The following is a 9854-nucleotide window of genomic DNA, read 5'->3' on the forward strand; positions in this document are numbered from 1 at the left end:
TACTTGGCATTTTTTTATTAGGCGTTAAGAGAGTGCTTCAGGGACTTGGTCTCCTTGACGGCATCTAGGTCATAGAATTATTATTTTTTCCCTTTTTTTTAAGAAGGTTGTGGTCTTCTTGGGTCCCTCTTCTAACCCCTATGAATTCTTGGTATGGCTTCTAGTGCGCTTCTTGCACGAAAAAGATTACATGTCAACGAATGAACGTGTGAACGAAGAAAAAGGACCACACTACATTCTTGGGTAGTGACGAAGAGTAATTAACTTGACCATCTAGCATTTTGAAAACACCCATTGAATTAACATAAGATCCGCACAAGGGAATTAAAAGTCTAGTTAAGAGTCCTCAAACATGTAGAATTAGTTGAGCTTGTGCGAGAAATAGCTCCACACCTAATCCATAGTGCACTAATACTAATACTGATACTGATACTGATAACTATGCTTAGGAATTTTTATTTTTTTTTTGGTAGAAACTAGGGTTAGGAGTTAACTACCAAGGTTTAGGTTTATTAAAAAAATATGGGGTGACCCATGGTAAGAATAAATCTGATATATCAACTTCAAATGCTAATTACTACCATATGATAGATTAGATTCAACCTAATAGATTAGATTTAACCTAAACTTCGTAGACAAGAAGGTCTTAGGTCCCTCGTTCACATGTCAAGTTTAGTTACAACAGAGTTTGCTACATGGTAAAACAAAGCTTTGAAAATCTATGATCATCAGAGCACCATAGACGTGGATGAGCATACTTGAGGATGTCTTTCAATGCATTGGAAGGTATTACATCAAATAAGGGTTTGAAATTTGACATATGACTATTCAAACAATAACCTCTCTATTAAAGGTCGGAATTGCCACATCATCTGTCTAAAAGATAAAATTAAAATTATGTATGTGGGTAAACTTCTTATAACAGGGTGTTGAAGACCAATTCTCCAAATTACAGACTTCCTTAGTTTAAAATTTTTAATTTAAAATGAGACCATATAGTCTATCCAAAAAAATGAAACCATATACTATGATGGCGAAGAGAAAGTAGACACAATTGGATTGACCAAAAGATCGATCACTTGCTTCACCTGCAACTAGGTGAAAATATTGCTTGCTTGCAGAGGGGACTTGAATCTTAATTATAGGTGCAAAATTTCTTCATTGGGATTAGAATCAAAAGATGTATCTAGTGAAAAAGGCTCTTGCCGTTACGGATCCAGAGAGGGTCATAAAATATACAACCTTTTACCCCATCACGAAAAAACTGTTTTCTGATTTCAACCTACAACCACTAAATTGTAATGGAGCAACCTAACTGTTGCGCGGATGTCAATCGTGAAAATCACTTGATATAGTCACAGGTTGCCCTATGATCAATTTCTCTCTCTCTCTCTCTCTCCATGATTTTGACCGTTTCTCTCTTTTTTCCTTCATTATTAATTTGCCGCGAAAGCATTCACATGGGATTTTTTTCTTCTTTTCTTTATTGATCAGCTCACATGGGCACAAGGAAGTTTCCATTGACCAAATTGTATTCTTCCAGCCTCCTATCCCAGACTCTCTTTGTTCCTTTTTCCATTAATACAATTGGGTTTATATAACTTCCAGCTATCACCTCCTGGTCTTAACCAACTCCTCTTAACAACTCCACTCCTTGATTGGATTACCTGAAACTTCAAAACCAAGGAAACCAAATCTAGTTCTCTCCTCTGTTTAATCTAAACTGGTATTATCATTTCTTCTTTTGCTTCTTCCATCTAAATTTCTCCGCTGGAATACCTTCTCTGTAAAGATATCTTCTTTAGGAGGTGATAGCAGTAGGCAGGAGTTCAGCAATGGCACAGATTCAGCTCCATGGCACACTTCATGCCACCATTTTTGAGGTGGATAAGCTGCACTTGGGAGGTGGCCCAAATTTCACCGGTCCAAAATTCTTGGCAAAGATTGTGGACAAAATAGAAGAACACAAAGCATTAGGCAAAGGGAATTGTAAACTCTATGCAACAATTGATCTTGGAAAAACCAGAGTTGGCCGGACAAGAGTGCTCGAACGCGAAACTGTCCATCCTAAATGGTATGAATCTTTTCACATTTACTGTGCTCATATGGCTTCTCATATCATCTTCACTGTTAAAGATGATAATCCCATTGGGGCAACACTCATAGGAAGAGCTTATGTACCTGTTGAGGAAATCCTTAGTGGGAAAGAAATGGATAAATGGGTTGAGATTGTAGATGAACAACGTAAGCCTATTCATGGACGTTCAAAGATCCATGTCAAGCTACAATATTTTCCTGTTACTAGAGATATCAATTGGTCAAGGGGAATCAACAATCCAAAATTTTCCGGTGTTCCTTACACTTACTTCACACAGAGAGAGGGATGCAGGGTTACTCTGTACCAAGATGTTCATATCCCAAACAACTTCATCCCCAAAATCCCTCTTTCAGGAGGGAAGTACTATGAGCCCCATAGATGCTGGGAAGACATCTTTGATGCGATCAGTAACGCGAAGCACTTGATTTATGTAACTGGGTGGTCCGTGTATACTAAGATCACCTTGGTGAGGGACTCGACGAGGCCAAAACATGGAGGAGACCTTACTCTTGGGAAGCTGCTCAAGAAGAAGGCTAGTGAAGGTGTAAGGGTTCTTATGCTTGTCTGGGATGACAGAACTTCTGTGGGTATATTCAAGAATGAAGGAATAATGGGCACCCACGACACAGAGACCGAAGAATTCTTCCGCAACAGTGATGTTCAATGTGTTCTGTGCGGTCGTGATCCTGATGTTGGTGATAGCTTGGTTCAGGGCTTTCAGACATCAACAATGTTCACTCATCATCAGAAGATTGTGGTGGTAGACAGTGAGATGCCCTCTATGGCCAGCAGATCATCATCTCCGCATAAAAGGAGAATTGTGAGTTTTGTTGGGGGTATTGATCTTTGTGGTGGGAGATATGATACACCATTCCATTCCCTTTTCAGGACTTTGAACACAATTCACCATGATGATTTTCATCAGCCCAACTTCAAAGGTTCTTCCATCCAGAAAGGGGGTCCAAGGGAGCCTTGGCATGATATTCACTGTAGACTAGAAGGACCCATAGCTTGGGATGTCCTACACACCTTTGAGCAAAGATGGTGGAAGCAAGGTGGGAAGAACCTTCTTGTTCAGCTCAACAATTTACAAGACATTGTTCCATCATCATCCCCAATTCCCGAAGACCATGAAACATGGAATGTTCAGTTATTTCGATCCATCGATGGTGGTGCAGCTTTTGGATTCCCTCAGACACCTGAAGATGCGGCCAAAGCAGGGCTCGTTAGCGGCAAGAACAACATCATCGACCGAAGCATTCAAGATGCTTATATCAATGCCATTCGAAGAGCAAAGCATTCCATTTACATCGAAAATCAGTATTTCCTTGGAAGCTCATTCTCTTGGAAGCCAGATCATGACATCAAGGTTGAAGATGTTGGTGCCTTGCATCTCATTCCAAAAGAGATCTCACTAAAGATTGTAAGTAAGATTGAAGCAGGGGAGAGGTTTGTTGCCTATGTTGTGGTCCCTATGTGGCCAGAAGGTATTCCTGAAGATGATTCAGTCCAAGCAATTTTAGATTGGCAGAGAAGGACAATGGAAATGATGTATTCTGATATCACACAGGCCCTTAAAGCTAAGAGGCTTAAGGCAGATCCCAGGGAGTACTTGACATTCTTTTGCCTTGGCAATAGAGAGAAGAAGAGGAGTGGTGAATATGAACCTTCAGAGAAACCAGAGAATGGAACTGATTACAGTAGAGCACAACAGGCACGGCGATTCATGATATATGTTCACGCGAAGATGATGATAGTCGATGATGAATACATAATCATTGGTTCTGCTAACCTCAATCAGAGGTCAATGGATGGTGGCAGAGACTCAGAGATTGCCATGGGAGCATATCAGCCTCATTATCTAGCAACCAAGCAAAGGGCAAGAGGTCAGATCCATGGGTTCAGAATGGCATTGTGGTATGAGCATCTTGGCATGCTTGACAAATCCTTCCTCCATCCTGAGAGTTTGGAATGTGTTCAGATGGTGAATGGGGTTGCAGACAAGTACTGGGATATTTACTCTAGAGAGTCTTTAGACAATGACCCACCAGGCCATCTGCTTAGGTACCCAATTCGAGTCGGTAGCAATGGTGAAGTTACTGCGCTTCCAGGATTCGACTGTTTCCCTGATACAAAGGCTCGTGTTCTTGGTGCCAAATCTTTGTTACTTCCCCCAATCCTCACTACATAGTAGGATTTTTCAGATGATGTAATTTCCACTTGTATTCCTTGTTTGTAGTATTGTAATAAGCACATTCATGGTGCCAAATCTTTGTTAGTTCCTCAAATATTCCCTACATGTATAGTAGGATTGCTGGAATAAAGTAGTATCCCCTTGCTTTTATTGCCAAATCTTTGTACTGAAGCTAATTGTCCTCAATACATTATAGGGTTTATAAGTTCTAGGGAAAAAACAAGCTACCTGGTCAAGTGCCCCCAGCACCAGTGCGGGAGCCAATGAGAGCTCAAGCAGGGGCATCAACACGAATGGACTTTTTGATTTAACAGGAGGTGACGTGGTAATTTCATAGACTCTTGTGTCTAGGTGCAGAGCCGCTCAACCAGGTAGTGATCTGTTTCCTTGCGTTCTAATGTTATATCATGTATGTGTTACAGTTAAGAATGATTGTTAATCGATCAGATTATGCAATAACTGATGTTTAATATTTCACTCTCGGTGCTTGTATTTTTACTAGGTTTGTGTAGATCATAAGCGTGTCAAAGTTTAGCTTGAACCGGTCGGTCAGACCTACTGAAAGTGGCTTCAGCCCAGTTCAAACTGAACCCTGAAACTGAAAACCAGATTGAACCCCATAAAACCCAAGACCGGACTGATAGTAAACCAAAGTGAAGCCGAAAACCCAAGATCTATTGAAAGTGGCTTCAGCCCAGATCAAATTGAACCTTGAAAATGAAAACCGGATTGAACCCCATAAAAGCCAAGACCCGCTGATAGTAAACCGAAATGAAGCCGAAATCCGAAAAGCCAGGATTTTCCCATTAATTTTCTTATGTACTAATGAAAACCCAAAACTGGACCAGACCAGCTGAATTTGATAGTAGTCCGGTTACAAGCTGATAACAAAAACATCAATTGAAATCATACCAAATGAGACTGAACCAAAACAAAAGAAAACTTAAAGGGGGAACTGTTCCTGTGGGGTAGTGCAGTTCCTGCGTGTGCGTGAGGTCCAATGGGAGTGCACGAGATAGCATCCACAGAAGTTATTTTACCTTTCACTTGTGGCGAGCCAATCATTTTACCCCCTGCTGGTCTGGCGCAGGGGCCACATTCCCCTTACAGAAAACATTTCCCATTAAAACTACATAATAAAAGGGCGAAGAGAAAGTAGACACAATTGGGTTGGCCAAAAGATCCCTTGCTTGACCTGCATCTATGCCAAAAGATTGGTTGCTTGCGGAGGGGACTTAGAATCTCAGTTATGGGTGCAAGATTGCTTCATTGGGATTATAAAGTGGAGAAGCTATTATGCAGGAGAGTATCAGAAAATTTAATCCCCCCCCCAAAAAAAAAAAACTCTTCCCAATCCTTTCTTTGGTGTAAATCAACGGACATAGTCACAGGTTGGTATAGGAATTCTCTCTCTCTCTCTCTCTCTCTCTCTCTCTCTATATATATATATATATATGATTTTGACTGTTCTCTTTTTTTTCTTTATTTCCTATTGACCAAATTGTCCTAGTCCTATTCCAGACATTCTTTTTTTCCTTGAATACAATTGGGTCTTTTTTTCCTTGAATACAATTGGGTTATATCTGAAGCTGATACAATCTTATTTGAAAGTGCTTCATTAAGCATGTATTCTATAACATTCAGGTATCTCCTGCTCTTTCCAACTCCCCTTAACAACTCCACTTCTTGATTGGATTACCTGAAATTCAAAACCAAGGAAACCAACTCTTCTGTTTAATACAAACTGGTATTGTTATTTCTTCTCTTGGTTCTTCCATCTAAATTTCTCAGCTGGAATACCTTCTCTGTAAAGATATCATATATCTTCCAGCTTCAAAAAGAGATGGTGTCTCTTGTGGTTTAGGAGATCATTGCAGTAGGCTGGAGTTCAAAAATGGAGCAGATTCTGATCCATGGCACACTCTATGCCACCATTTTTGAGGTGGATAAGCTGCACTTGGGAGCAAATTTCTGCTGCTCAAAATTCTGGAAGAAGCTTGTGCAGAAAATTAAAGATAAAAAAGGATTTGGCAAAGGGATTAGTAAACTGTATGCAACAATTGATCTTGGAAAAGCCAGAGTTGGCCGAACGAGAGTGCTGGAACGCGAAACCGTCCATCCTCAATGGTATGAATCTTTTCACATTTACTGTGCACATATGGCTTCTCATATTATCTTCACTGTTAAAGATGATGATCCCATTGGGGCAACACTGATAGGAAGAGCTTATGTACCTGTGGAGGAAATCCTTGGTGGGAAAGAAATAGATAAATGGGTTGAGATTTTATATGAACATCATAAGCCTATTCATGGACATTCAAAGATCCATGTCAAGCTACAATATTTTCCTGTTACTAAGGACCTCAATTGGTCAAGGGGAATCAACCAACCAAACTTTCCTGGTGTTCCTTATACATACTTCAATCAGAGAGAGGGATGCAGGGTTACTCTTTACCAAGATGTTCATATCCCAAACAACTTCATCCCCAAAATCCCTCTTTCTGAAGGGAAGTACTATGAGCCCCATAGATGCTGGGAAGACATCTTTGATGCGATCAGTAATGCGAAGCACTTGATTTATATAGCCGGGTGGTCTGTATATACTAAGATCACCTTGGTAAGGGACTCGATGAGGCCAAAACGTGGAGGAGAGATTACTCTTGGGGAACTGCTCAAGAAGAAGGCTAGTGAGGGTGTAAGGGTTCTTATGCTTGTTTGGCATGACAGAACTTCTGTGCCTATATTCAAGAATGAAGGATTAATGGGCACCCATGACACAGAAACCGAAGAATTCTTCCGCAACAGTGATGTTCAATGTGTTCTGTGCGGTCGTGATCCTGATGTTGGTGATAGCTTTGTTCAGGATTTTGAGATATCAACAATGTTCACTCATCATCAGAAGATTGTGGTGGTAGACAGTGAGATGCTCATGGCCAGCAGATCATCATCTAAGCATAAAAGGAGAATTGTGAGCTTTGTTGGGGGTATTGATCTTTGTGGTGGGAGATATGACACACCTTTCCATCCCCTTTTCAAGACCTTGAACACATCTCACCATGATGATTTTCGTCAGCCCAACTTCGAAGGTTCTTCCATCCGCAAAGGTGGTCCAAGGGAGCCTTGGCATGATATTCACTGTAGACTAGAAGGACCCATAGCTTGGGATGTCCTATACAACTTTGAGCAAAGATGGTGGAAGCAAGGTGGTAAGAACCTTCTTGTTCAGCTCTGTGATATTGAAGACATCGCTCCAGCCTCATCCCCGTTTCTCGAAGACCATGAAACATGGAATGTTCAGTTATTTCGATCCATTGATGGTGGTGCAGCATTTGGCTTCCCTCAGACACCTGAAGATGCAGCTGAAGCAGGGCTTGTTAGCGGTAAGAACAACATCATCGACCGAAGCATTCAAGATGCTTATATCAATGCCATTCGAAGAGCAAAGGAATTCATTTACATTGAAAATCAATATTTCCTTGGAAGCTCATTCTCTTGGAAGCCAGATCATGACATCAAGGTTGAAGATGTCAGTGCACTGCATCTCATTCCAAAAGAAATCTCACTCAAGATTGTAAGTAAGATTGAAGCAGGTGAGAGGTTTGTTGCCTATGTTGTGGTTCCTATGTGGCCAGAAGGTATTCCAGAAGATGATTCAGTTCAAGCAATTTTAGATTGGCAGAGGAGGACAATGGAAATGATGTATTCTGATATCACACAGGCCCTTAAAGCTAAAAGGCTTAAGGCAGACCCAAGGGAGTACTTGACATTCTTTTGCCTTGGCAATAGAGAGATGATGAGTATTGGTGAATATGAACCTTCAGAGAAACCAGAGAATGGAACTGATTACAGTAGAGCACAACAGGCACGGCGCTTCATGATTTATGTTCATGCGAAGATGATGATAGTCGATGACGAATACATAATTGTTGGTTCTGCTAACCTCAATCAGAGGTCAATGGATGGTGGTAGAGACACCGAAATTGCCATGGGAGCATATCAACCTCATCATCTAGCAACCCAGCAAAGGGAAAGAGGTCAGATCCATGGGTTCAGAATGGCATTGTGGTATGAGCATCTTGGCATGCTTGACAAATCCTTCCTCCATCCTGAGAGTTTGGAATGTGTTCAGATGGTGAATGGGGTTGCCGACGAGTACTGGGATATTTACTCTAGAGAGTCTTTAGACCATGATCTACCAGGCCATCTGCTTAGGTACCCAATTCAAGTCGGTAGCAATGGTGAAGTTACTGCGCTTCCAGGATTCGACTGTTTCCCTGATACGAAAGCTCGCGTTCTTGGTACCAAATCTTTGTTAATTCCCCCAATCCTAACTACATAGTAGCTAGGATTTTTCAGATAATATATTGTATTGTATTCACTTCCTCAGATCCTCACTACATGATAGGATTGCTGAAATAAAGTAGTATCCCCTTGTCCTGGTTTACAAATCTTTGTGCTGAAGCTAATTGTCCTCAATACATTATAGGGTGTACAAGTTCTAATGTTGTATAATGTATTTGTTGCAGTTGTTAAGAATGATAGTTAACTGATGAGATTGTGTGATAACTGTTGTCTAATATTTGATTCTTGGTGCCTAGTTTCTTTACTAGGTATGTGTAGATCGTAAGGATGTCAAAGTTCAGCCCGAACCGGTCGGTCAGACAGAAAGCAATCAGTTCAGCTTGGATCAAACAGAACCCCTGAAACTGAAAACTAGACTGAACCCAATAAAACCCCAGACCGAACTGATAGTAACCCGAAAAGAAGCTGAAAACCTTATAAAACCAGGAGTTCCCATTAATTTTCTTATATATATATACATGTGAACCAAAAACTGGACTGGACCAAATCTTATAATAACAAAAAAGTCAATAGAAGCCGGACCAAATCAGACTGAAACCAAAAGGATAGAATGCGAAAATTTCCTTAGTGATTGGTTTTGGGTTGGCTCAGTAACAAACTGAAATAGATTAATTTTTTTTTTTAGATTAAGAGCTCATGAGTTCAATTCAACTTGGACATACCTAAATAATTAAAAACTAAAATAAATTATGGGACAACTGCTTTTTGTATTCAAATGTTTTAATAATCTAAGCATGTGAAATGAGATAAAAGAAAATTATTAATGTGATCTATTTGACATAGTCTTGAAGAAAGTGCAGTGTTAAACAACAAGGTGGTTGACATAGTTACCTTATCAAACTAAGAGCATCCGAACATGGTTAATTAATTAGATTAACTCTGTGTTTTTTATGCGTTATTAGAATGGATATTCTGAATTTAGAATGCATTCTAGAGTGAGAAAATAGAGAAAACTCAAGGTCAAATTGCATTTTAGACCCATAATCTATTACGAGAATGCATACCAAACTTAGCTTAAGAATAATGTGAACATGAGCAAAAGATATTCCATGTTCCACACCTTTTTTTACTGAGATCCATGTTCCACGCTTTGAAATGGCTTGAAAAAAAATGGTTGATCTATTGCATTTTGGACAAAAATGAGGTATTGTTTAGGAGTATAGTTTTTATGCTCAAAGAATGTATATGATGTTCATTCTC

At 40.1% G+C, this 9854-nt stretch overlaps 2 protein-coding genes across 2 annotated transcripts; both read left to right on the forward strand.

The window, feature by feature from the left end:
• The first annotated feature begins 1565 nt into the window (after positions 1–1565).
• Positions 1566–4603, forward strand: LOC122068711 (phospholipase D alpha 1-like). Its single transcript, XM_042632592.1, has one exon. It carries the CDS (start codon positions 1836–1838, stop codon positions 4287–4289), a length of 2454 nt encoding a protein of 817 aa, XP_042488526.1. The 5' UTR covers positions 1566–1835; the 3' UTR covers positions 4290–4603.
• A 1256-nt stretch (positions 4604–5859) lies between these two features.
• LOC122068716 (phospholipase D alpha 1-like) lies at positions 5860–8858 on the forward strand. Its single transcript, XM_042632596.1, has one exon. The coding sequence runs from the start codon at positions 6187–6189 to the stop codon at positions 8629–8631; it is 2445 nt and encodes an 814-aa protein (XP_042488530.1). The 5' UTR covers positions 5860–6186; the 3' UTR covers positions 8632–8858.
• Positions 8859–9854: the final 996 nt, after the last annotated feature.

This window comes from Macadamia integrifolia, unplaced genomic scaffold, assembly GCF_013358625.1.
Source record: "Macadamia integrifolia cultivar HAES 741 unplaced genomic scaffold, SCU_Mint_v3 scaffold453, whole genome shotgun sequence".
In the NCBI taxonomy this organism is placed as follows: domain Eukaryota; kingdom Viridiplantae; phylum Streptophyta; class Magnoliopsida; order Proteales; family Proteaceae; genus Macadamia; species Macadamia integrifolia.

What these genes read in the sequence shown, in the direction of transcription:
- LOC122068716 (XM_042632596.1), top strand. Translation starts at nt 6,187, where the DNA reads ATGGAGCAGATTCTGATCCATGGCACACTCTATGCCACCATTTTTGAG.
- LOC122068711 (XM_042632592.1), top strand. Translation starts at nt 1,836, where the DNA reads ATGGCACAGATTCAGCTCCATGGCACACTTCATGCCACCATTTTTGAG.